Here is a 27,951-nt window from a genome sequence, read left to right on the forward strand (position 1 = left end):
ACTTCATGATAGTTTTCTTATACCTAGCTCTTTGAAGTATAAAAAAATAAAGAAATATGGAGCACTTCTCTTCGAAGGAACACCCATTTCAGGTGATCTGTATAGGGTGCATATGTTTATTTTTCTTTATTTTATTATTATTATTTTTTAATCTTTATTGTTGAAAGTATTACATATGTCTCCCTCTTCCCCTCATTGACCCCCTCCAGCCCGTTGCTGCCCCCCGCCCTAGGCCTTCACCACCTTATCATTTTTCTTTTTTTTCCCCCTTTATATTGAATTTATTGGGGTGACCTTGGTTAACAAAATTACTCAGCTTTCAGGTGCACAATTCCACAACATATCTGTGCACTGTATTGTGTGTTCATCACCTAGAGTACATCTGCTTAAATTCAATTAGTTAAACGTTGTTTTCTCATCATTTCAATTTCTTTGCCATTATTTAGAAAATTTGGTTAAATATTCAAAAGTAAACTGTACTACTTTGTATGTTACAAAAAGTGATTCTTTCGGTCTCTTCTGCCTGTAGAAAAGACCCACATCCTTTGCTGATGAGCTGGCTGCTCGGATCAAAGTGGGTGCCACAAGCCAGATGGAAGAGGAACAAAGAGGTACTCCTCCTCCCCACCTTGAGATGAGTTAACACGGTGGTGGTGGGAAGAACGGAAACTTCTCTGAGAGCAGAGTTTTCTGTTTAGGTTTACTAAAGCACAAGAGACTTACATTGTACTTCTTATTCTGTTTTTGGTTATACTCTTTGATAACTAAACACAGTGGGCCCCCACCCCAAGTGCACAATATGTATTTATATAACATTGTATATGCAATTTCAGGGGATCAATGGATACCTCAGAGAAGCATGGGCCCCAGATTAAGAATCCCTGGCTCAATATTTACTCCAATATCTTGACCAAATGAAACTGCACTGTACAGTGTATTCTAATGATTTAACAGGGTGGGAATATGTCAGGACAGTTTTTTCAGCAGGTGCAGACCAGTTATGCATGTGACCCTAATATGTAAGTTGAGGCTTTCTGCTTAAAAAGAGGCACCTTTGTCAGGCACTGCCTGAAGTGGTCAGGTGGAGCTGAAGTTTGAAGTTGAATGGCTTGCTCTGAGCTTAGGAGTCATGAGGATGGCAGATACATGTGTACAAAATCAATAGATAGGTACTAAGCATAGACAGAGTATGGTTAAAACTGTGACATATTCTTCAAGCCTTATCTACAGAAGCAAAACCTCAGAAGACACTGAAAGAGAAGAAGGAAAGAAGAACTCCCTCAGATGGTAGGCCTTTCTCTCAATTCATTTCTTTTAACAAAGTGCCTCCAGGGTCCTCTTTATTTTATTTTTTTGAATTAAATTTATTGTGGTGAAATTGGTTAATAAGATTATACAGGCCTCAAGTGTACAATCTTATGATGCATCATCTGCATATTGCCTTGTATGTTTACCACCCAAAGTCACATTTCCGTCACCATATTTTTGACCCCCTTTACCTTTCCTATCCCCAACCCCTTCCCTGTGGTAGCCACCATACTGTTGTCCAACTATGAGTTTTTGTTGTTTTTTTGTTTGTTCATTTGTTGCTTTCAGTTTTATATCCTACATATGAGTGAAATCATATGGTTCTTAACTTTTCTGTGACTTACTTTGCTTAGCATGATATTCTCAAGATCCATCCATGTTGTTGCAAATGGCAATATTTCATCTTTTCTTATGGCTGAGTAGTATATATGTAACACATCCAGTCATCTGTTGAAGAACACTTCAGTTGTTTCCATGTCTTGGCCACCATGAATAATGCTGCAATGGACATAGGGGTGCATGTATCTTTATGAATAAACTAGAGGCTCGGTGCACGAATTTGTGCACTCATGGGGTCCGGCTGGCAGGGGGGTGGGGCCACAGGCAGTTAGCAGGCCTGCCCCGCCCCCTGGTTGAACTCCCGGTCAAAGGGACAATTTGCATATTAGCTTTTTATTATGTAGGGTAGGATGTTTTCGAGTTTTTCTGGTGGATAGCCAGAAGAGGGGTTGCTGGGTCATGTGGTAACACTATTCTTAATTTTTTGAGGAGCCTCCACATTGTTTTTCAGAGTGGCTGTGGCACTTTGCATTCCCATCAGCACTGAACGAGTGTTCCTTTTTCTCCACAACCTCTCCAATACTTGTTATTACTTGTCTTGTTGATAATAGCCATTTGACCAGGTGTTAAATAGTACCTCATTGTAGTGTGTTTTTTTTAAATCCTCACCTGAGGATATTTTTTTTTCATTGATTTTTTTGAGAGAGTGAAAGGGAGGGAGGTAGAGAGAAAGAGAGAGAGACAGTGATGTGAGAGAGACATTGACTGGTTGTCTCCCGCACGTGCCCCAACCAGGACTGGGTATTGAACCTGCAACCAAGGTACATGCCGTTGACTGTGAATTGAACCTGAGACCCTTTGATCTGCAGGCCAACACTCTAACCACTGAGCAAAACTAGCCAGGGCTTTTGTAATTTTGATATGCATTTCCTTAATAGCTAAAGAGGTTAAACATTTTTTCATTAATCTGTTGCCTATCCTCTGCCTATTTTTTAATTGGCTTGTCTGTTTGGTGTTGAATTTTATGAGTTCTTTATATACGGGGATGGGAAAAAGTAGTTTTGTAGTTGTTCGTATAGAATATAATACAGTAATTAATAAATACTACAAGAATAAATTGCATAATCACAACTGTAAACCTAATTTTGCCTATGCCTGTATTTTGGATATTGACTTCTTGTCAGAGCTGTTGGTTGCAAATAACTTCTCCCATTTGGTTGTCTTTTTGTTTTGTTAACAATTTCCTTTGCTGTATAGAAGCTTTTTGCCTTTATTTCCTTTGCCTTTGGGGTCAAATTTATAAAATCTTCTCTATGACCAAGGAACATAAGTTTAGTACCTATGTTTTCTTTTATATAATTTACTAGAGGCCTGGTGCACGAATTCGTGCATGGGTGGAGTCTTTCGGGGTGGCTTGCGGAGATCGGGTCCCACCTCGCGCCCCCAGCTTTGCAGCCCCGCAGCCCCACCTGGCACACTGCCTTGGCCTGGTGCTGCCCCCTCACCTGCTCCAGCATCCCATCTGCGGGGCAGTCGATCAGGGCTGGGCCTCCCGCCCGGCTCCCTCAGTGCCTGGGAGCCAGGCGGAAGGCCCCACTCCCCATCACCGCTGCTGGTTGCGGTCTGCGGGGTGATCAGCAGAGTGATAGGGCCCCGCTCGCACCCGCCTTGACCTGTCCTGCCCGCTCACCTGCTCCACCATCCTGCTGCGGTCCTGTTCCCATCAGGGCCTGCAGTGCCTCCATTGCCGCCCGCTGCCAGCGCCACTTCACCGAAGCCTGCCATGTGTTCTGCACTGCCCCGTGGTGGTCAGCACATGTCATAGCAAGTGATCGAACTCTCAGTTGAACCTTGTATTAGGCTTTTATTATATAGGACTAGAGGCCTGGTGCACAAAAATTTGTGCACTCAGGGGGGAGGGGAGGTCCCTCAGCCCGGCCTGTGCCCTCTCGAAGTCTGGGACCCCTCAGGGGATGACCACCTGCTGGCTTAGGCCCTCTGACCAAGCCTAAAGCCTTGGGTCTTGGGAAGGGTCCCCCCATCTTTCTCTGATCGCTGGCACCGACCTTGCCCAGGCCTAAAGCATCTGTCCAAGGCTTTAGGACTGGGCAGGTGACCCCCAGGCCTTCCGATTGCCATCTCCGCCCCTGCCCAGGCCTAAAACGTATGGCCGATGATTTAGGCCTGGTAAGGTGACCCCCAGACCCTGGGCAGGGGCCCCACAGCTCCCTCTGATCACCAGCTTTGCCCCTGCCCAGTTCATAAGCCTCGGGGCCTGGGCAGAAGCCCCCCATCTGACTCAGATCGCTGGCTCTGCCCCTGCCCATTTTTAAAGCCCCCCACCTCCCTCCCATCGCTGGCTCTGAGTCAGAAGCCCACCCTTCTGACTCAGATCGCTGGCTCCGCCCCTGCCCATTCCTAAAGCCTCTGACCAAGCCTAAAGCCTTGGGTCTTGGGAAGGGTCCCCCCATCTTTCTCTGATCGCTGGCACCGACCTTGCCCAGGCCTAAAGCATCTGTCCAAGGCTTTAGGACTGGGCAGGTGACCCCCAGGCCTTCCGATTGCCATCTCCGCCCCTGCCCAGGCCTAAAACGTATGGCCGATGATTTAGGCCTGGTAAGGTGACCCCCAGACCCTGGGCAGGGGCCCCACAGCTCCCTCTGATCACCAGCTTTGCCCCTGCCCAGTTCATAAGCCTCGGGGCCTGGGCAGAAGCCCCCCATCTGACTCAGATCGCTGGCTCTGCCCCTGCCCATTTTTAAAGCCCCCCACCTCCCTCCCATCGCTGGCTCTGAGTCAGAAGCCCACCCTTCTGACTCAGATCGCTGGCTCCGCCCCTGCCCATTCCTAAAGCCTCTGACCAAGCCTAAAGCCTTGGGTCTTGGGAAGGGTCCCCCCATCTTTCTCTGATCGCTGGCACCGGCCTTGCCCAGGTCTAAAGTGTCTGTCCGAGGTTTTAGGACTAGGCAGGTGACCCCCAGGCCCTCCGATCGCCGTCTCCGCCCCTGCCAAGTCCTAAAGTCTCTAGCCAAGGCTTTAGACCTGGCCAGTGACACCCAGACACTCCAATCGCTGGCTCCGCCCCAGCCTATGTCTAAGGCATCGGGGATTGGGCAGGAGCCCCCCATCTCGCTCTGATCGCAGGCTCCGCACCTGCCCAGGCCTAAAGCTTCTGGCCGAGGCTTTAGGCCTGGTAGGTGACCCCCAGCACCATCTGATAACCAGCTCAGCCTCTGCCCAGGACTAAAGTCTCTGGCTGAGGCTTTAGGCGAGGGCCGGGGCACCCCCAGCTCCCTGCCGCCACCGACATCAAGGATCGCTGGCTGGCTCCGCCCAGGTTCCCCGCCATCGCCGCCATCAACCATCGCTGGCTCAATGATCACTGGCTGGCTCCTCCCTGACCCTGGCCTAAAGCCTCAGTCCATGGCTTGGAGCCGACATATGCAAATTAGCCGCCATCTTGGCTGGCGGTTAATTTGCATATCGCTGATTAGCCAATGGGAAGGGTAGCGGAGTGACACCAATTTGCATGTTTCTCTTTTATTAGTGTAGATTATTTCAGGTCTTCTATATAGGTCTTTGATCTATTTTGAGTTAATTTTTGTGTATGGTGATAAATAGTAGTATAGTGTTATTTTTTGTATGTGGCTTTGCAGTTTTCCCAGAACCATTTATTGAAGGGTCTTTTTTTTTTTTTTTTTTAATTCAGAGAGGAAGGGAGAGGGAGAAAGAGATAGAAACAGCAATGATCAGAGAGAATCATTGATTGGCTGGTTTCTGCACACCCCCTATTGGGGATGGAGCTGCAACTCAGGGCATGTGCCCTGTCCGGAAATAAAACCTTGACCTCCTGGTTTGTAGGTCGATGCTCAACCACCGAGCCACATGGGCCGGGCAAGTCTTTCTTTTTTTCATTTCATGTTTTTGGCTCCTTTGATGAAAATTATTTGTCCATATACATGTGGTTTTATTTATGGACTCTCAGTTGTGTTCCATTGGTCGCTGTATCTCTTTTTCTGCCAGTACCATGCTGTTTGGATTATTGTAGCTCTGTAGTATAATTTGAAGTCAGGTAGTGTGATACTTCCCTCTTTGTTTATTTTTCTCAGGATTGCTTTGGCCATTCGGGATCTTTTGTGGTTCTATACAAATCTGATGGTTTTTTTTGTTCTGTTACTTTATAAAATCATATTGGGATTTAAAAAAAAATGGTTTTGTTGATTTCAGAGAGAGAGAAATATCAATGAGAGAGAAACATCCATCTGTTGCCTCCTGCACACCCCTTACTGGGGATTGAGCCTGCAACCCGAGTATGTAATCTGACTGGGAATTGAGCTTCCATCTCCTTGTGCATGGGGCAATGCTCAACCAACTGAGCCACACTGGCTGGACCACATTGGGATTTTGGTGGCGGTTGCATTAAATCTGTATTGCTTTGGGTAATATGGCCATATTAACTGTGTTGATTCTTCTAATCCATAAACATGGAATATCTTCCCATTTCAATTATTATGTCAGTCTCTTTTAATAATGCTTTATAGTTTCAATATATAGGTTCTTCACATCCTTCATTAAGTTTATTCCTAGGTATTCTTTTTGTTGCAGTTGCAAAAGGAATTTTTTTCCATTTTTTTTTTAATGAAGTTTCATTGTTATTATATAGCAAAGTAGTGGATATATATTTTTTAATCCTCACCTGAGGATGTACAGGGTGTCTCCAAAATGTCTGTACATACTTTAGCAGCTGATACCTCAATTTTGAAAATGAAATAATTATTCAAGTGTGTATGTTTATTTTGGGGGCCACCCTATATTTTTCATTGATTCTAGAGAGAGAGGAAGGGGGTAGGAAATATAGAGAGAGAAACATTGATGTGAGAGAGAAAATCATGCATCTGTTGCCTCCTATATGTGCCCTGACCAGGGATTGAACCCACAACCTGGGTATGTGCCCTGACCGGAAATCAAACCTGAGACCTTCTGGTGCATGGGATGACGCTCCATCCAACTGAGCCACACCAGGCAGGACTATAGTACCTCTTCTAAAAAAGCATTGTAACATCCTGCTTCTGTTTGCCTGTTGGTGATCTTACTCGAGTTTTGTTACCTTTTCTGTGTTTCAGGGAAAATAACTCCTTGAGTATTTCCTGTAATGGAGGTCTTCTGGCGGTAAATTTCCTCAGCTCCTATATGTCTGGAAAAGCCTTTATTTCTCCTTCATATCTAAAGGCTAACTTTGCTGGATATATTATTGTTGGCTGTTTCTCTCAGTAGTTTGAATATTTGATTCTACTCTGTCCTAACTTGTAGGGTTTCCGCTGAAAATCTGATAATAATGTAATGGGATTTTCTTTATAGGTTACTGTCTTCTTTTTTTGTGGCTGCCTGAGAATTCTTTCTTTGCTATTAATTTTGACAGTTGTAATACAGTGTGTCTTGGAGAAGGCCTTTTTGGATTGAAGTAATTTTTCTCATTGCTTCTTGGATTCGTGGATCTGGTTCTTTTCATAGGTTTGGGAAGTTCTCATCAACTATTTGTTTGAATAGGCTCTCTGTTCTCTTTTTTTCTTTTTCTGGTATGCCTGTTATTCCGGTATTGCTTTTTCTGATGGAGTCAGAGAGTTCTTGGAGACTTTTTTTTTTTTTATGCTCAAGTCCCTCTTCTTCTCTCTGTGTCATTTCTAGATTTCTGTTTTTGATATCACTAATTCTTTCCTTCAGCTGGTCAGTTCTATTTTCCTAAGCTCACTAGTTCATTCTTTATCTCTCTTACTGAGTTCATCACTCCCAGAATTTGTATTTGGTTCTTTTCGAAAGTTGCGGTCTCTTTTGCAAAGTACTTGTTTTGTTTATTGATCCCATTTCTGAGTTCGTTAAACTGCCTGTCTGTGTTTTCCTGTAACTCGCTTAATTTTTTTAGAACTGTAATCTTGAATTCTCTGTCATTTGAATCACATATCTCCATGTCTTTAAGCTTATTTTCTGGAGATTTTTTCATTTTCTTTCTGAGCTGCCTCATGACCTTGGTTACTCATGGTATTTGATGGATTTCTTTGCTGCCTGGGCGTTGATGTATGGGTGGCACTTCTCCAGTACACTGATAAGAAGCCTTCCTGTTCTCTAGTAGGTGACCTTGAAGCACAAGTTATTTAGTTCTCTTGCACTACTCTTGCTTTTCAGATCTCTGTGGAGTGGCGGAAAATATCCTGTGTTTCCTGGGGAGGTGGGTGTCATCTGTGTTCAGGTCCCCTGAGTCTCAAGGGACCAATCCCATGAAGGAATGTGGTGGGTGATGGGGTTCCAAATCCCAGTGCTATTCCCTGTCCCCAGATGCTGCCAGTAATGCAGCTGCGATGGGTGGGGTTAGAGTGAGCTGGGGAAGCTGGCTGCTGCCTTTGTTGCTTTGCTGTCCTGTAATGGTGACTGGCAGACCTCAGCAGCCTCTCTGTGTATCTGCACCTGACACTGGGGTGAGTGCAGAGTGCACCTGTTGCTAAGGGGAAACATATTTCTGTAGTACCAAGTTCTCTGGTTTGCAGACAGTGTGCTCTGCAACCAGACACTCACTTCTATAGCTTCTTCTGGGGCCTTCTGCCAACTCCGGGAGGGTAAAGGGAGGCAGCCAGGCTCCATGGCTTGGTTTCTCTGTCTTAAATGCCGATTGCCAGACAACCATGACTGCACCTCTGTGCTTCATTCCTGCCAGGCCACTGCGTTCAGCTGCAGCTCCTACAGACGACTCCTGCAGGAATGCTCACTGTGTCTCTGCTCCTGGCTGAAGGGAGTGCCAATGGCAACCTGATTCTTTTCCTCTTTTTGGGCTGAGTCCTGCCAGAGACCTCAGGGCTGCGAGCTCTGGGCTGTGTCTTTGGCATCATCTTAGCTCTTCTCTTTTCCCACCTTCTTGATTTGCTCCCATTTGCCCACCTTTAGAAGTTTTAATGCACGATCTCTTAGATGTATTTGTGGGTTGAACAAAGAATCCTTTGCTGAATTATGGCTGGTCAAGTTGTTGAAACTTTAAGGGAAGAGATTAAGGAGACCTCTCATGCTGCCATTTTTCTAACATCACCCAATTCTGTTTTTTTAGGTGTCTCTTAACTCAGGAAAGTCACATAATTCATTAAGTGCACTTTAAGTGCTTAACAAATGTGGTCTGTCCATTCGTTTTTTTAGAGCATTTAAAAGCATGCTTTTGCAGGAGAGAAAGATGGGGAGGAAAAATGCTGTGAAGATTTGATTTACTTATTTTACTAGAATTTGTAGCTGTCTTTCTGGAATTCTCTAGAAGTATAAAAACTAGGGAACTCTAGCATTTTTTAAACAATATATGAGGCTCTTTCATATTAAATAGTAATGTGTTGGTGTTTAGTCTGCCCCTTCCCTCAAATTCTTAGTAGGATGGGTCTTGAATGGCAATGGAATGATATACTTGCTTCAAAAGAAGTAAATGTAGATGAAGGGGATCAAGTACAGAACTTACCTGCTCCAGAGGTTTACAGACTTGAGGTGGGAACTGAGAGAGCCTTGTAAGAGATTTAGTGGACTGTTTAATGAGTTTTTGTTTGAAATTTCTCAGACTGCTGACATTCAAATACCCCTTGTTACATATGGTTAGGTAAACTTCATGCCACTTTCAGAGAAGTTGTAAAGGCTGACCTCTGGAATCTGAGTTCCAACCCCAGCTTAAACTCTCCCTGCAAAACCTTCTTTCTGTTTGCTAGATGAAGAAGATAACTTGTTCACACCCCCCAAGCTGACCGATGAGGACTTCTCGCCATTTGGCTCCAGAGGTGGCCTGTTCAGTGGAGGGAAGGGGCTTTTTGATGATGAGGATGAGGAGGTGAGTCATTGCTAACCTGAAGCCCTCCGTAGCTGTGTTGTGGAAGAAATACACTTGGTTCCTTGAGGGGGAAAAGATGGCTTCTTAGTTGGAAGTTGCTTCTGCTTTTATATTTGGGGAGATTTTGGACTAAGAACCACAAGAGAGAGGTTGTAATATCCTGGTGCCCTTTGTTAGGTGGGGAGAGGATGGGAGAGTATTAATAGTGAACAATTTACTTGATTGGCAGTTGTTTCTTACTCTGTTCTTTTAAAATATTTTACTTAAATATTTTATTTTATTTATTAATATTTTTATTGACTTTAGAGAGGAAGGGAGAGGGAGGGAGAGATAGAAACATTAATGATGAGAGAGAATCATTGATCAGCTTCCTCCTGCACACCTCCTACTGGAGATCAAGCCCGCAACCTTGGCATGTGCCCTTGACCAGAATGGAACCCGGGACCCTTTAGTCCATGGGCCGATGCTCTATCCACTAAGCTAAACTGGCTAGGGCTTATCTCTCTATTCTTCTTCCACATTTGTAATTAATTCCTGGACAGACCTAACTTATTTAAGGGTCTGATTTTGCCATAGTCTTCACTTTGGAACTGATTTTCTGGCAAAACAGTATATATGTATCTTTAAACTTTACAAGGTAGTTTTCTTTAGAAAGCCTCAAATGCAGCTACCTTTGCCTCTGCTTTTTGAATTCTGTTGTATCCGTATCACAACCAGAGTGACCTCTTCGTGGGAGCCCCTCGGAGCCAAGGAGCTGGAGCCGCTGCTAACGAAGGTGAGCTTGGACTGAGGCTCCTGTGCTTCTTTGTACAGATTCCAAAACGGCTCACTTCCCATTAGGAGGCGGGATCCCTGAGGTTGTTCCCAAACCTGCTGTTTTGTTAGGCAAGAAACTTGTGTTTGCCTTGGTCTAGTTGAAAGTAGTTTATTTGCACTAATTCTTGCCTTAGAAAAAACAAAGAGTACCAACTGTAAACCCACACCACAATTTTACCTCTTAGAGTATTTTCCTGTTTGATTTTATGAATGTCTATCAGTATTGAGGATATTTTAATTTAATCAACTTAATTTAAAGAAACATTCCTAAAATTCTGCATGGAAATTGAGATCAGTAATTCCCCAGCCTAGTGTGCATTATAATCTGGACTTTTTAAAAAGCACACAAAAAAATTTAAAATCTTACTAATGGTATTCCTTTAGATCTGTGGTAGTTCTTGGGGGTTGGGAATTAGTTATTTTAAGCACCTTGGTCTCCTCAGGCCACCAGTTGTTGGATTTGGGGCTTGCTACGATGCTGCCTTGGTTGTCGTTGTTCCTGCTCTCCACTTTTTGGCATCGGTGACTTGCCTCTTTCCTTTGTTCCTGGTATTGTCTTCATTTTTTTCACTGATGTTTTCACTTTTTGCTTTTTTTCCTTGTTCATTCTCACAAACAGGAATGGGTAGAGGGGCACTGTGGAGGAGCCCTGCTTGCTCTGCCCCTGCCCCCACTGCTCTGCATTTCCTTGGCCTCTCCAGCCAACCCCGTCTGCCCAGTCACAGTGATTTTCCATGGCAGTCACCACTGAGAATGCATTAGTACCAAGAAAGTAGTCGTCAGTAGAGAGGAATTTTAAAATGCCTCTTTTGGGAAAAGTTAGCTCTAATGGGCCTTTTATTAGCTATTTATCGTGTTGCATATATTTTAGGAAGGTGCATTTAACAAGAAAAGTTACTTTCTTTGTTGAAATGGTTATCTCATTCTTTCTCATTTTAGTGTCTTCATCCTCCAAACCCGGAAAGAAGATTCCAGCTGGAGCAGTTTCTGTATTTTTAGGTATCATTGTAGGGTTTGTTTTTTAGAAACTATATAAGAATTATTTTGTCATTTTTAAAATTGCCCTTTTCTGAGGGCAGGCTGGGGAGTAGGAGGAGCTTCGGAAGGCATGGAGCGGCTTACAGAAAGAGCTCAGTCACTGGGGTTAGCTCCGATCCTCTTAGAAGTCAATGACCTTGGATCTTTTCATGTTTGAGTGACCAGGTGGTTCTGCCTCATGGGACATCTGTTGCAGAAAAGGATCGAAGTTATTGGGTCCTGTTCCTGTATTTAGTGGGTGCACTGAAATGAAAAGGTCTTGGTGGTAGTAGTGGTGGTTTTTTCTATAAAGTCAGAAGGCTCACCCACACTGGCTCACAGCCGGCTTTCGTGTTTCTCTACCCACAGGGGACACTGATGTGTTGGGTGCAGCGTCTGCTCCGTCACTGAAGGAGCCCCAGAAGCCCCAGCAGCCCACTCCAGGGAAGCGCTTGTACCTCCCATCCACGGGCCTTTTTGATGAGGACGACGACGATGACTTTTTTGCAGCGTCCTGTAGCAAACCCTCCAAGACAGGTGCTTGTTCCAGGCTGGTTTTGGATTTTGCCAGGAAAATAATATTGACCTAAAAAGGCATGAAGCTCCTCTAGTTCATAGCTCTTATAGGATCAGAACCTGTCCCCAATATTCTTCTCATAGAGTTGTTTCATCTCTGCTTTTGTGGTTACAGTACCTTGGAGGTCTCTGTTTTATGAACCAATCTTTTCTGCTTTGAAAACTAATAGCTAGGAATTCTTCCTTAGAGTTCTAGTTCTCACCTTCGGAATCACACTTTCTCCAGCAGTCCTTAGTAAACTCCGAACAGAATGCCAGGCTAGCTGTTTATTTCCCAGCTTCTCTTTTGCTCCCCAAAGCCCAGGTAACCTTGACTTTTCCTTGTATGACAGGGTTTCCAGCCCTGTAGCCACTTCAGCTCTCTTTCTGTCTTCTCCCCTCAAATTTAAGCCACATGTTCATGAAATCACTCCTCTAAATCAGGTCTTTAACGTGCAGATGATCTCCTGAGTTCGTCGTCATCCTGCAGGTTCTGATTCAGGGTTGTAGGATGCGGTCTTCGATTCTGCATTTCTAACCAGCTCCCTGGTGCACAGAGATTGATGGTCTGTGGGTTGCACTAGCTCCCTTTTCAGTGGGAGGTGTGGAAGGTAAGGGTAGAAGCAGAAAGTGAGAGAAATAATTCCTTTTTATTATAGAAAGAGTGCAAACGGATGCATAATCCACTCAGATCGAGGCCACCTTAAATGGCAGTGAATGCAGGCAGTAGTTCCTTGTGACATGGGCGGTCTCTCACTGTAGTGCAAGCATGTCAAACTCAAGGCTAACTCAGGCCAAATAAACAAGGTTTAAGTTTATGTGGGCTGCAAGAAAACAAAAGCTTCAATTTTCATAGAAACATAGGTTTATTTCGATAGAGACATGCTGAATACAAAGGGCTGAAATAAATGAATAATTGCTAACATAAAATAATAGAACATTTTAATAAAAGTTAATATTTTTTCTTGAACATTAACTTACCAGACACTGAATAACTGCACAAATTAATAAGTGTAACGCAAATAAACCTATTTTTCTTGTTCTCCGAAAGCGAATTACTTCCTGTTGAGTACACCAAACAAGTCAGTACAAGACTAATGACATGGCAATCAGCTGCTGCAATATTCGCTGCTAGTATTAGTGGAGAGAAATGGTGTACCTGTGCGTAAGGTGCCTAAGGGAAATGAATGCAACACGATTATCGTAATCAGTCATTAGCAAACATTGTAGTTCGTTAATAGCTATTAGCAAACATTGTAGTTCGTTATTAATAACTAGAGGCCTAGTGCACAAAATTTGTGCATGGGTAGGGTCCCTAGCGGCTGTTGGCTATGGGCCGGGGCCTCCCTTCCCAGGCTGCCAGCTGGGGCCTTCCTTCGTTCTACACCAGCCCCTGGTAGTCAGTGCACGTCATAGTGAGCGATCGAACTCCCGAGGGGACACCAGATACTAAATAACTGCACAAATTAATAAGCGTAACACAAATAAACCTATTTTTCTTGTTCTCCAAAAGCGAAATATTTCTTGTTGCGCACACCAAACAAGTCAGTACAAAACTAATGGCATGGCAATCGCTGCTAAAATATTCGCTGCTACTATTAGTGGAGAGAAATGGTGCGCCTGCGCGTAAGGCGCATACGGGAAATGAATGCAACACGATTATAGTCATCAGTCATTAGCGAATGTTGTAGTTTGTTGTTAATAATTATGTATAACAGGATATTGTAAAAATTAAGTTAGGAAATTTTTATTAAAACGTTTCTTACATACCGTTATATTGGCTGGGCTGCAAAAATATTCGTTGTGAGCTGCGAGTTTGACACACTTGCTGTAGTGGATGTCATTGAGAACTGGTGTGGAATCACAAATAAGTTGATGCCCCTTTCTTGGTCAGCTGATGAATCAATGCCCTCATTTCAGTAACACACAGCTCATTCAGTGCAGCAGTGCCTGTGGGAGTGCAAGGCTGTAAACCACCCAAATACTCATCAGTAGGGTGAATTATGGTCCTTCCATTCAGTGGAGTTTCATGAACCTGCTAAAAAGAATGAGGTCTAAGTATGTTGACATGGCAAGATACCCAAGGTACATTAATTGAAAAATGCAAATTTAAGATGTGTTGTTCAAATTATGCTATCATTTTTAGCCTTATTTGTGAATGTCTAGAGTTAATACATTAGTATATCCTTTGGGAGAATTAGAAGCATATATACCCTACTTCCAATGGCTGTTGTGTTTGGGTGGGAAAGTAGAGTTTTGGGGAAGATTTCAGTATTTGCTTTTATATTTTATTTTTTAAAATATATTTTATTGATTCTTTACAGAGAGGAAGGGAGAGGGATAGAGAGTTAGAAACATCGATGAGGGAGAAACATCGATCAGCTGCCTCCTGCACACTCCCCACTGGGTATATGCCCACAACCAAGTTACATGCCCTTGACTGGAATCGAACCTGGGACCCCTGAGTCCGCAGGCCGATGCTCTATCCACTGAGCCAAACCGGTTAGGGCTATATTTGATTTTTTAAAAGCAAGAGCTGACCTTCATTTCTCAGCTTCCTAGAGTAATTGACTCTTTTTTTTTTTTTTAAATAGGGGAATTTAAAAAAATGTTTTTATTGATTTTAGAGAAAAAGGGAGAGGGAGAGAAAAACATGTGTTGGTTGCCTCCTGCACACACCCTACTGGGGATCAAGCCCGCCATCCAGGCATGTGCCCTGACTGGAATTTGAACAAGCAAACTTTTGGTGCATGGGATGACGCTCAACCAGCTGAGCCACACCGGCCAGGACTAGAGTGATTGACTTTTAAATGATCTTTCTGTAGGTCTCTCTTTACTTTTATGTCAGCCAAGCTACTGTAAGCATCGGCTGCTGTTGCTTGGATCAGTGTGTAAACCACATAGTTAAACTGTCTATCCTGTGTTTCATTTGAGCTGCTGTTATGTTTTTTGAAAAATTCCAATCTAGTCCTCTTCATATTTCCTCATAACTAAGAAATAACATACTTTCTAAATGTATTCTTTGTGAGGGAAGAATTTTTAATGTGTGAATTTTATGGTGGGATATTTTGCCTTACTGTAATTTTGTGCTGTGATATATTTTAGACAAAATCAAATCCACTGCCAACATCTTTGATGAGGAGGAAGGAGATCTGTTCAAGGAGCAAGCAGTGACTTTGCCAGAAGCTGCTGTGAAGCAGACAGATGAAAATAAAGCAGGAGGGGAAGGAAAGGTGAGCGAGAGGAAAGACTGCACATGGCAGTGTTGATTTGGGACATCTTGTTCATTCATATGGAGCCCAGAGGGGAAGTACTGTTTCTTTCACGTTTATAGTGAAGAACTGCAGAAAGTTGGAAGAGTACAATGAACACCCAAAGAACTGCCACCAAGATGCAGCAGTTGGTAGGATTTTGCCTTACCAGTTGTTTTGACATCCATTGATGATCTTTTACCTGAACCAGTCATTGTGTTAAAGGGTACAAAATAATGTTTTTCCAGTTCTTGCATTTCTTCTACTTTTGTTAGCTGGCATTCTTCTGAACAGAAGAGCATTTTCTCCTCCTTTCCTGCTTTTTTAGTATCACTATAGGACCATGGATGTATTATAACCTATGAGCATCATAGCTGTTTTTGATGCTCACAGGTTATATTATTGACCTATGTTTGGCCAGTGGGCTGCATCCCCCTCAGTCTTGAAGCTCCTCTGGCTGCTTCCCCTTCCCTTTGCTATCCTGCACACCTTGACCTTTCTAAAGCACCTCTGTGTCATGTCTTTTCTATGAAATCCTGACCTTCCCACTGGCGACCACCTAGGTCCCAGCATGCAGAACCTGGCATGCTCTTAGGGCGGCCCTTCCTGTGCTGGCTCCAGCTGTGCTGTCCCACTGTGTGCTTTATGAGGTGGGCAGCCTGTCCTACTCTCTGGTCTCCCAGGTGTGCCCGCTGCTTTTCTCTTGCTCTTGTCTCCTCACATGGACTCTCTGCCTGGAATGTCCTCGCTGTACCTACTAGTAGACATGGCCCATGTCTAGGCCTTTTCTGTCCTGAGAAATTTACTTTGTCAAGGAATTGTTTCTTTCCTCTTTCCTAACTTAACCAATTTGGAAATTCTTTCTCATGACACTTCTCATTTTGAGTTCATGGTTTGTATGAACTTGATATAGGCCCAAGCTGCTTTATTCTACCAGAGACTCAGTACATTTTCTGAATGAATGATTGAATACACTCTCATTTCCAGGCATCTTGTTCGTTAACTCTCAATTTTTTTTCCCCCAACAAAGGTTACCCTGCCTTCCAACAAAAACCTTAAGCTCTTGTCAGAAACAAAGACTCAAAAAGGTTTATTTTCAGATGAGGAAGACACTGAGGTAAGGAGTTATTTTTTAGTTCTGGGAATTAGTCTGTGGATATTACATTTGAAACTATTTTTGAATCAGGATTTTCTCAGTTGAGGTACAAGACTTTTTATTATATTGTTTAGTTCTTTGACATTAATCTCTTGAGAATACATGGTCCCTTTTTTAAAATTTATTGATTTGAGAGAGAGAGAAACAAACATTGATTTGTTGTTCCACTTATTTATGCATTCATTGGTTGCCTCTTGTATGTGCTCTGAGCAGGGATCAAACATGAAACCTTGGTGTATCAGGATGATGCTCTAACTAACTGAGCCACCCGGCCAGGGAATACAGTCTTTAGAAAGCAATATATGTACAATAGTTTTCACTCTTGGGTTTGAATCCAGCGCATCTTCTGGGAGGAAAATACTTTGTCTTCAGAATGCTCAAATTTTAGGCTATTTGTTGACCTTCAAGCAGTGAGGTACTTAACTTGTACCAGAATGGAAATCTACACACTGCTGCCTTTTTTGGTGTTCTCACTAAAATATGGGCTTAGTGATGAAGGGATGGGCATCCTGGCACAGCTTTTTACCTGGTGGCTGGTCACAGTTTGTGGCCGGCACTGTTTGCGGACAGCCTCAGTCCTCCAGGCACGCGCCCGGGAGCCCCTTTTCAATGGAGTAACACCACCTCTCTGAGGTTCACTGCTGCTTCTGACTCCCACAGGCCTCGGTCCTTTGAGAACGAACTTTAGACCAGGCTTTTAGGGGGTCAGAGACCTGTATGAGAATGTAATGGGCTGTAATCAGTCCCCTTCACAGAAAAATATATGGACATGGCAGAAATTTGCATTTAAGTTTGGATTCTGTAAACTTTGAGTTAAACTCTAGTGGTTACTTTGCACTAATGGCCAGGATGAACATGCAGCTCTTTGTGAGTAGAGTGGTTACCGTAGATACAAATGACACCTTTGGGGGTTGTACTTCACTGTGTCCAATGTACAAAAGATTGGAATCAGCCAAAATCCAGTTAGGCCAAATCCTGACACGTGAGCACAGCATGATGGGGCCTCACACTCTGGTCTGATCCTGAGCTCCCGCTTCCAGGTCTTTGCGCTGGCTCCTGCCCCTCTGGGAATGTTCTTCCCAGAATTCAGAGGGCTAGCGTCCACTTTCCCCAGTTCCCTGTGAGGCCTCCCCCGACGACCCTTGGCATAATCGCAGGCCCGCCAGCACACACCACACCACTCCAGAGCCCCTCTTCTGTTTCATTGTTCTTCACAGTATATTTTGCCAGGTGACGTTTCACGTCTACTCATGCATTGTCTCTGTGCCGACTAGAAAGCTCCGTGAGGATAGAACGTTTGTTCCCGCCCTTACCCCTAATACCTACACTAGTGATTGGCACTTGGTCAGCCCTCAAAGAGTTGTCAACTACATAAAAAAAAGAAAACGTGTGCACTTTTAGTGACTTAAAAGGTGTTCCGTTACTTATTGCTATGAAATAAATTGCTCCAAAGCTTAGGGACTTAAAACATCAATAAGGCCTAGCCGGTTTGGCTCAGACTGGGGATGAAGGGTTCCGGGTTTGATTCTGGTCAAGGGCACATGCCTGGGTTTCAGGCTCTATCTCCAGTGTGGGATGTGCAGGAGGCAACCAATCAGTGATTCTCTCTCATCATTGATGTTTCCACCCCTCTCTCCCTCTCTCTTCCTCTCTGAAATCAATGTAAATATTTTAAAAAAATAAGTTTTATTACCTCTTATGGTTCTAGAAGTTGACTCGGCTCAACTAGACACTTTTTATTTAGGGTCACATGTGGGTCCTAGTGTGAAGGTGGCTGGGCTGAGAGTCAGCTCCCTGGTTCTGGTGCCTGGGCGGGAAAGACTCAGATAGCGGGGGCACTGGGGGCACGGGCCCTCTGTGCCGTCTCCAGCACGGCAGCTTCTGGGAAATTGGCTTCTTAAGTGGTGGCCCAGAGTTTCAAAGTGCGATTCCCAGGAGCTGCCCTGAGGCTGTACTTGCCACCTCTGCTGCATTCTGTTGAGGCACTCACAAAGGCCCGCCCAGGTTCCAGGGTAGGGACACAGACTCCACTTCTTGAGGTAGGAGTATAAAATAATTTTCAGACAGGTTTTTTTTAATCCTCACTCAAGGATATATTTTATTGATTTTGAGAGAGAGAGAGAGAGAGAGACAATCAATGTTAGAAATATCGATCAGTTGCCTCCCATATGTGCCCCGACTAGGAATCTGCAACTTAGGTATGTGTCCTGACTGGGAATCGAACCCACAGCCTTTTTGGTGTATGGGACAGCACTCCAACCAACTGAGCCATCAGCCAAAGCCAGACAGGCTTTTATTGTTATTATTATTTTTAAAATATATTTTTATTGATTTCAGAGAGAAGGGAGAGGGAGAGATAGAAACATCAATGATGAGAGAGAATCATTGATTAGCTGCTCCCCGCACCCTCCCCACTGGGGATTGAACTCACAACCTGGGCATATGTGCCCTTGACTGGAATCGAACCCGGGACCCTTCAGTCCACAGGCCGATGCTCTATCCACTGAGCCAAACCAGCCAGGGCGAGGCAGGTTTTTAAAACCACCACTGAACGCTTTGTTCCATGTGCAGCATCACAGATTGTTTTTACTGGGTACTGCCAGGTGCTGAGACCTGGAGAAGTAAAACATAGAAGCTAGGCCTTGGCCCAGAAGGGCGGGTTCTTTACTCCTGCCTCTGTCTCAAGTGTAGAGCTCAAGCTCCCCCTGGAGATCATTGTGGGGACATGTTTGAGGTCATGGAAAAGCACTCTTTCCAGGAAGATGCTAGTCAAGGTCCAAAGCCAGGATGTTGAAATTTGCTTTTGTTCTTTGTTTTGGTTTATTTCCTTGTTTAATTTGAAAGCAACAGAGCCCTTTCCTTAAGTGAATCCTACCATCCTACCAGGGTGTAAAATGCAGGAGAGGATAGGAGGCCCGGAACTCGCCCTGTGAGGCCTCTTCTCCATAAACAGAGCCAGAGGGCGCTGTGGGTCCCAGGTGGGGACCACTGGACGGAGCCGCGCTCTTCTCAGTTAGTGAACCTATTGGACCTGTATTTGAGGAGTGCACATTGATTCCATAATGAGAAGTTTGTCTGAAAAGGTCTCAGAAACGGTCTTGTCCTGTTTAATTGTCTGGCCTCTTGTGTATTGAAGTTTCTTGAAGGAACTGTTGTTCTATTTTATGTTAAATTCATGCTGCTCAACGTGCAGGTCTTTCTTTGCATTACAGGTTAATGTTTTGAAATTTTCTTCAAATCTACCAGATTTTTTAATAGTTTGCAACATCTACTGTAGTTCAAATAGAATACCAAACATTTAAAAATAAAAATTGAATATGTACTTATTTAAAAGAAATAATACTATACTTTTACAAGAGTAGCAAATATTATACTCTTATTTGTTACTAAATAAAAGAGTCATAGTTGCAGTAATTTGGGAACCTGGCTTCTGTTCCCATTATGGAATCTGTTCAGTCCCTCTGATTCTTTGGACAGAAAAAGGAAGTCATTCTTATTTTTAGTATGACAGGAGATGGATGGAAACTTCCTCCTCGCCTAAAGTCGTCCCTGTGGGAGGCCAAGCCAAAGCAAGTAGGGGTACCCAAACCCCTGGGCCCAGTGAGGCGCCTGGAGTTGTGTGGTCACTTCCTCCTCACAGCCAGGCGTTCATGCTGCGCGCAGCAGGGCAGACTCGGACGCGTGTTCCTCCCGGACGGGCTCGGCGAGCTCCTGTCTGACAAAGACCTGAACCACTGCAGCTGCGGTGGCATAGTCATTCGTGTTTCATATGTAACCGATGCTGTAAAACTATGGATCTTGTTTACCAGGAACTTTCATCTTGATCCAACAGGATTTGTTTTCTTCTCAAAATGTGAGCAAGTCAAAAGATGCATCTCTCCTGCCTAGCAAACTCCCCACGTCAGTCTCGCTTTTTGATGATGAAGAAGAAGAGGTAAACATTGTTATTGCAACACAAAATAATCAAGTCTTTTTATTATGAGGAAACTGTTGCTGATGTAGCTTTATGGCCAGGGGTTCAGTCAGTAGATCAGGGTGATGGGAAGCAGTCAAGCCATCTGACAGGCTTATCTGACAAAACCCTGTCTGTTTTTATTTCAGCCATCCTTTCTTAGGTCCTCTTAGCTATACAGTGGGAAGGACATTAGACTCTTGATCCAGCTTGTATGGAAGGCTTTGTAGAGTTCACTTAAAAAGCCTACCTTTAGGAAATGCTTTTTAATATGTATTTTTTTTTTTATTTCAGAGAGGAAGTGGGAGGGAGAGAGAGAGAAACATCAATGATGAGAGAGAATCATTGATTGGCTGCCTCCTTCACGCCCCCTACTGGGGATAGAGCCCGCAACCCAGGCATGTGCCCTTGACCTGAATCGAACCCAGGACCCTTCAGCCCACAGGCCAACACTCTATCCACTGAGCCAAACTGGCTAGGGCAGGAAATGCTTTATAGAGGATGGACCTGTTATACCCAGTGGTCTACAAGAATGTCTTGGTTAAAGGGGGAGCAAGAGGAGAAGGCAGCCATGTCCTTCTCACCTTGCTTTTCTTTCCCACCCTGGATGAGAGTGAGTGGGGGAAGTAAGAGGGAAGACCAAGCGAACCTTCATCCTTACGCAGTTCTGTGCGATGCTAAGCTCCTCGGCCTGGCCTCAGACCTCTGCGTTCATGTCCTAGCTCCACCACTTGCAAGTCAGGGGCCTTGGTCAAGTAACTTGACCTTTCTGAATCTCATGGCTCAGTGGTATGTGGGGTCATTGTGACAGCTGACATAACTCATGTGCAGCCATTGGCACCGAGCCTGGCGCAGTAAGTGCACCGTAAATGTGTATCTGCACTGGATGCCTTGCCTGCCTTCCCACACTCTCTTTTCAGGCTCTCTTCATCGATATTTACATTTCAGACTGTTCACCTGCTGTGTATACTCTTAAGGCTGTTTCTCTCGGACTCCGGCTCAGGCTCTCTGATGGTTTTGTTAGTCTTATCTAAATAAAGGTTCCTTAATAGGCACCTCCGGAGTGTGTGACGATACAAAAATTTACCAACGCCTTTGAACCTATAAGAGTCGGTTCTTTGTGGGTCAGTGATTTTATTTAGTAAACTATTTCTTGTTTGTATTACCTCTTTAAAATTAGCCAGAAACCCCAGTCGTTCCTTCCCTCTGCCCCAGGTGTGTGTAAAGGAGTGGAGAACGCTCCGTGTTTCTCTCTTTTATCCATTGCTCCAGTTTGTAATTCATAGAAAGGAAGGTGCGGATTGTTGGCTGTGCAGGTTGCTGCTCTGCTCTCCGGCAGGTGCGGCCATGGCCTCCTTAGTAAGCCAGAGGGCCTGCCTACCAGGTGCGGCCATGTGTCCTCCTATTTCTGTGACCTTGCCTCACGTCACTCCCTCTAATGCCCCCTCCCAGGTGTCCGCCTTGGGTTCTGTGGAATGTTCCCTTTGTGGATGGAGAGTACACTGAGAGACTATTACAGACTGTTGTAGGCTTATATGTGAGACAAGTGGGGTCTACTAGCATTTTGTGATTTCCCACCCCCCCACAAAATATCTATTTTGTACCTGACTAGAGATTTATTCTCTAACAATTTGACATGAGAATATCATAAGTTTTTTGTTTTACATGTATAAAATTGTCATACTCTTCTGCCATTTGTTTTTCTAGGATAATCTTTTTGGGGCTACAGCTGCCAAGAAGCAAGCATCATCTCTACCAACTCTGAGCCAAGAGAAAGCAAAACTCTCTGAGCCCCCCAAAAAGAAAGCATCTGCCTTGCTGTTCAGCAGCGACGAGGAGGTGGGTGGGAAGTCTCCCCGCAGGAGCGGGCGTTGCTGGAGTAAGAGTCGCGGCTGTCCTGAGCATTTTCTTTCTACACCTGCTTTATGTCTAGTGAAGTTCAGCCACTAGAGACTGTTTGCAGCACTTGAAGAAAGATAGTCCAGTATATTAAACTAAAGGGCATCTTTTTTTAAAAGGGTTAAAAATAAAATAAGTATGGCCCTTGCCATAACCGGTTTGGCTCAGTGGATAGAGTGTCAGCCTGCGGACTGAGGGGTCCCAGGTATAAGTATGGCCCTCAAATAATAATGTATGCTAATTCAAATGAGTGGGGCCTTATTTTATCTTATTACATGATCACTATGTTTCATTAATCAAGAACATAAATCTAGACATTGTAAGAACATCCAATGCAAGTTTAACTTCTTTTTTATTAGAGTCTTAACAAATTTCCGTTCACTATCTAGATACATATTAGCAAAACCAGTAGTGAATATTGTTTAGCTACTGTTCAGATTTAGCTGGACAGAAAAAGACTTTAAATATAATGATACTAGGGGCCCAGTGCACGAATTTGTGCACCTTGAAAGGCACTGTGGGTAGCGAGGCTGTGGTGGGCACAGGGACGGGTCTCAGCCCATCCTCGGTGCCCCCCCACCCCGGCCCCTCCCGCTGTGGCCCCCGGACCTCTGTCTGCCAGCAGCCCCACTCCTGCCACCACTGCTCCCACGTGCTTATGGCGCCGGCCCTGCTCGTACTCGCTGACGGTGCAGAGCGATTGGGGCTGGTGCCAGCAGCGAGTGCAAGCCGCGGCTGCTGCCCCGATCACCCCTCAGGAGCAGGGGGAGGTGGAGAAACCCTCAGAGGCGATCGGGGCCGGCAGCTGCCACTTGCACCTGCTAATGGCACCGAGAGATCAGGGCTGGTGCCAGGGCCAGCGGCAGGTGCAAGTGCTGGGCGGGACCACAGCGTACGGGTGCAAAGAATTTTCAAGTAATCACCAGAGACTCGACCCAATGGCAGCGACCGGTGCCCCGCCTTGGTCTGGCGCCCCTGCTCACCTCCACCATCCCACCGCAGCCGATGCCCACCATGTTCTGTGCTCTGCCGTCTGCTGCCAATGCCCACTATAGTCCCCGTGCGCCCCCTGGTGGTCAGGACACCTCATAGCAACCGGTTTTTCGGTTGTTCCCTGTTCGGGCTATTTGCATACTAGACTTTTATTATATAGGATTAGAAACCCTGAGCATTAAAAATCTTCCCGTATTATAATTGCTCTTTTTTATGTTAACACTAGAGGCCCGGTGCACAAAACTTTGTGCACTCGGAAGGGGAGGGGGGTCCCCCCAGCCTGGCCTGTGCCCTCTCGCAGTCTGGGACCCCTTGGGAGATAACGACCTGCTGGCTTAGGCCTGCTCCCGGGTGGCAGAGGGCACGCCCAATCCCTAGCTGCAGCCCCTGGTCAGGCTCAGAGCAGGGCCGATTGGGGAGTTGGGGCGCTCTGGGGTGCCTGGCCAGCCTGGATGAGGGGATGATGGCTGTTTGCAGCTGGTCACACCCCCTTCAGGGTGGGGGTCCCCACTGGGGTGCCTGGCCAGCCTGGATGAGGGGATGATGGCTGTTTGCAGCTGGTCACACCCCCTTCAGGGTGGGGGTCCCCACTGGGGTGCCTGGCCAGCCTGGATGAGGGGATGATGGCTGTTTGCAGCTGGTCACACCCCCTTCAGGGTGGGGGTCCCCACTGGGGTGCCTGGCCAGCCTGGATGAGGGGATGATGGCTGTTTGCAGCTGGTCACACCCCCTTCAGGGTGGGGGTCCCCACTGGGGTGCCTGGCCAGCCTGGATGAGGGGATGATGGCTGTTTGCAGCTGGTCACACCCCCTTCAGGGTGGGGGTCCCCACTGGGGTGCCTGGCCAGCCTGGATGAGGGGATGATGGCTGTTTGCAGCTGGTCACACCCCCTTCAGGGTGGGGGTCCCCACTGGGGTGCCTGGCCAGCCTGGATGAGGGGATGATGGCTGTTTGCAGCTGGTCACACCCCCTTCAGGGTGGGGGTCCCCACTGGGGTGCCTGGCCAGCCTGGATGAGGGGATGATGGCTGTTTGCAGCTGGTCACACCCCCTTCAGGGTGGGGGTCCCCACTGGGGTGCCTGGCCAGCCTGGATGAGGGGATGATGGCTGTTTGCAGCTGGTCACACCCCCTTCAGGGTGGGGGTCCCCACTGGGGTGCCTGGCCAGCCTGGATGAGGGGATGATGGCTGTTTGCAGCTGGTCACACCCCCTTCAGGGTGGGGGTCCCCACTGGGGTGCCTGGCCAGTCTGGGTGAGGGGCTGAGGGCTGCTTTCAGGCTGGCGGTTGTTGACTGAAGCTCCCAACCGCTCCTTTTTTTTCTCTTTTTTTATTTTATTCTGGGCCAGCTTTAGCTCTGGCTCTAGCTCTGAGGCTTCGTATCTGGTTTGTTTGCCGTTCTATAATCGAAACAATGTATAACTTCAGCTCTGAGATCCCGGCAGGCTGAAAGCTGGTTTCTGGTGTTTTGTTTAGCTTCTTATTTGCAACATAGTACGTAGTTGCTTAGAGTTGCAACTCAGAGGCCGGCAAGCAGGACGTTGGAGTCTGCAGTCATTGGAGCAAGCAAGCCTCATGTTCGCTTCCAGCTGCCTGGCTGCCGGCCGCCATCTTGGTTGACAGTTAATTTGCATAAGGATATGCTGATTAGCCAATGGGAAGGGTAGCGGTCGTACGCTAATTACCATGTTTCTCTTTTATTAGTGTAGATAGGCAAGTTATGGTATGACGTGGATAGCTGAATCACAGGTATGTTAGTGTTTTTATTGAAAGCAACTTAAAGTGACACAACATAATTTGCTTTTTCTACTCAAACGTAGGAGTTTAAGATGGATTTTCCTTTTTTTTGTTAGTCTTTTTCCCATAGTAATGGCCAACCATTAGTGGAATTTTTCTTACCACAGTGGGTCAGGGAAAATAAAAATATTAGCTAAGACTGGGAGCAATATTACTTGCAGAGTAAAGATAACCAGTGTTCTGGAACAGTGACACTCAACAGTACCTGCCCATAGGAATCATGGGGGGAACTAAGAGTGCTAATGCTAGATTCTGACCTAATTGGTTTGGAGGTATGGAGGTTACTGGAATTTCCTAAAGCTCTTTCAGGGAGTCTAGCATGTAGCCACCGCTCTAGAGGAGCATGTCTCAAACTATAACATGTGAAGCAGTCCCCTGGGCATGGGTTATGAATGCAGGTCTGATTCACAAATCGGGGGTGGAACCTGAGCTTCCAAGTAACAGAGACTACTGGCTGTGGGCCCCACTTTGCTTTGCAAAGCTCTAGGCCAGCAGTTCTCAACCTGTGGGTCGCGACCCCTTTGGGGGTCGAATGACCCTTTAACAGGGGTCGCCTAAGACCATCGGAAAACACATATATAATTACATATTGTTTTTGTGATTAATCACTATGCTTTAATTATGTTCAATTTGTAACAATGAAAGTACATCCTGCATATCAGATATTTACATTACGATTCATAACAGTAGCAAAATTACAGTTATGAAGTAGCAACGAAAATAATTTTATGGTTGAGGGTCACCACAACATGAGGAACTGTATTAAAGGGTCGTGGCATTAGGAAGGTTGAGAACCACTGCTCTAGGCTCTAAAAATCAAAGGACCACTTAAGCAAGTGCTCAAGAGTTCTGTGATTTTAAGGGTGAGCATAGCCAGGTGAGGTCTTACATGCCGAGTCCACATGGAGACTGTTGGTGGTAAAGAGTCCTTCGCAGCTCTCATTGTGTTGTGTTTGCATATGGATAACATGAGCTTCTTATACATTTTTTTTTCTAGCCTGCTTCGGGATTTTTAATTTAAAATATTTTCCTCCAAAGTTGAGAGTTCTTTTTTAAAATATATTTTTATAGATTTCAGGGAGGAAGGGAAAGGGAGAGAGAAATCAAAACATCAGTGATGAGAGAGAATCATTGATTGGCTGCCTCCTGCATGTGGGATTGAGCCCACAACCTGGGCATGTGCCCTTGACTGGAATCGAACCAGGGACCCCTCAGTCTGCAGGCTGATGCTCTACCCACTGAGAAAAACCAGCTAGGGCTAAAGTTGAGAGTTCTTGATTTATTTTTTAGCATTCCTCTTTATCCCCCTCTTTAATTAATGTTGATCCTCTAAAGTAGACAAGTTCCCTTCCCAACACAGAGCAGAACCTTAGAGAGGAGAAGCATCGTGGCAGGCAGGGGAGGAGGAGGGCATGAGCTGGTCTGTGAAGTCGAAGAACCCAGCTGTCTAGATTGGAGTTCAAGGAAAAGTCTTGGACATGAGCTTTCTTCAGGTGTGATACACTTAGTGCAATACTTAGTTTAAATACAACTTAGTCTAATGAATGTAAATTTTATTTTACTTCCTAGGTTCCTTAGACGCCATTGCCACTGGGTTTTAATACATATTTTATATTTTTAGGACCAGTGGAATGTTACTGATTCACAGACCAACTCAGCTTCTGACGGCAGGTCTAAAGGCGAACTTAGGAACTCCGAGCCCAGCCGGGGCCAGGAGACGGTGAAAAAGACCAGCCTCTTTGAGGAAGACGATGAAGATGATCTGTTTGCTATTGCTAAGGACAGGTGAGAGTCATTGTACCAAGTCATTTAATCCGAGTCTGTGGTAATAAGTAAGGTATTTGATGTGTAGGCTGTCAGTTGCTGGGTGAGCTGCTAATCATTCATTAACTGATAGTCAAACAAATGAGGATGTCTCTGCTTTTCACTTGCAAGGTATTCTTCTCCAATACTGCGAATTTTTTTTTCTTTCTAATGGATCCTTAATTTCTTCTACCTATCATTTTGTTAACCTTAAAATATTATTTTTCTTAGTTAATTAGGGGTTTAAGTACAGTTTGTTTTTCCTCTGGGATACACTAAAAAATTTTCAGTTTGATCAAGTTACTTAAGTTTGTCATTTGGATAGGAATCGGCCCAGCATTGAACAACATCCATTAGGAGGATGGTTCTCTCAGAGCTGAGCTGAATCACACCAGTTGCTGGTTCTCCTTATGGGTCTAGGTCCTTCACATTCATTCCTACTTGGACTGGAACTGGCAGGATGTGGAGTGAGCATGGCTGTGGCTGGTGGTGTAGCCTGCTGCCAGAAGAGCTATGTATTCAGAGTAACGCCCCTGCAAATACATATTTTTTTCTCTTGAGAGCCTTAATGATCACTTTGAAATTCAGCTGAATGGTAGTAGCATAAAGAGGCAATTGATTGGACATGTAAATCTTACCTATTAGTGTGGTTAAGCCTTCATTTTGATTTTTTTTTTTGTAAGAGAACATTTATTGGGTAAATCACAGAGGTAAAAGAAGTAATTCCTAGAAGAAATGGGCTTAGGAAACAAGTTATGGAGGTAAAGGAAGAGCCCTTGGAGCTTGGGAGTGCGGAAGCTAATGGAAATGTGCCTGGGGGAGGAGAAAGGGGAAGGCACGGGCATGAGCACCGGCGTGCTTGCAGGAGGGAGAGGCCATTTAGATTTGATGGCTCCAAAAGCACCTTGTATTCTATCTCTGAATATTGTGATACCTTTCAGTGTCGCCATTTCTATGTTTGGCCCGTATGGCCTCACCCCTGGATGTGTCCTTGGCCTCTGGTTAAGAATACAGGCTCTGGAATCCCAAGACCTGGTAATAAATTCTGGCCCAGCTCTAATCTCTTTGGGCCTGAGTTTCCTCATCATTAAACAAAAATAATAATAGTGCTTTTTTCATAGGATCACTGAGGATTAAATAAAATCATATGTGAACTACTTAGCTTTGTAAGTATCTAACTGTTAACGATTTATTGTCATGAATGTAGGGGAAGTAACATTTCATTCCTTTATTCATTCTCATTCTCATTCTCATTTCTCTCTCTCTCTCTCTCTCTCTCTCTCT

At 45.1% G+C, this 27,951-nt stretch overlaps 1 protein-coding gene across 1 annotated transcript in view; it reads left to right on the forward strand.

The window, feature by feature from the left end:
* Positions 1-27,951, forward strand: part of FAM21C (family with sequence similarity 21, member C) — a gene marked incomplete at its 5' end in the record, with an annotated part of 93,017 nt that overhangs the window by 41,788 nt on the left and 23,278 nt on the right. The window contains 11 exons of the mRNA XM_005856588.2: positions 530-611; positions 1,219-1,287; positions 9,312-9,430; positions 10,148-10,205; positions 11,186-11,245; positions 11,633-11,800; positions 14,924-15,051; positions 16,100-16,186; positions 20,058-20,159; positions 21,885-22,016; positions 26,486-26,649. Of these exons, the coding sequence (XP_005856650.1) occupies positions 530-611; positions 1,219-1,287; positions 9,312-9,430; positions 10,148-10,205; positions 11,186-11,245; positions 11,633-11,800; positions 14,924-15,051; positions 16,100-16,186; positions 20,058-20,159; positions 21,885-22,016; positions 26,486-26,649 (1,169 nt within the window). The remainder of the gene's footprint in view (positions 1-529; positions 612-1,218; positions 1,288-9,311; positions 9,431-10,147; positions 10,206-11,185; positions 11,246-11,632; positions 11,801-14,923; positions 15,052-16,099; positions 16,187-20,057; positions 20,160-21,884; positions 22,017-26,485; positions 26,650-27,951) is intronic.

The sequence above is a fragment of the Myotis brandtii genome, unplaced genomic scaffold, assembly GCF_000412655.1.
Source record: "Myotis brandtii unplaced genomic scaffold, ASM41265v1 scaffold1032, whole genome shotgun sequence".
NCBI lineage: Eukaryota > Metazoa > Chordata > Mammalia > Chiroptera > Vespertilionidae > Myotis > Myotis brandtii.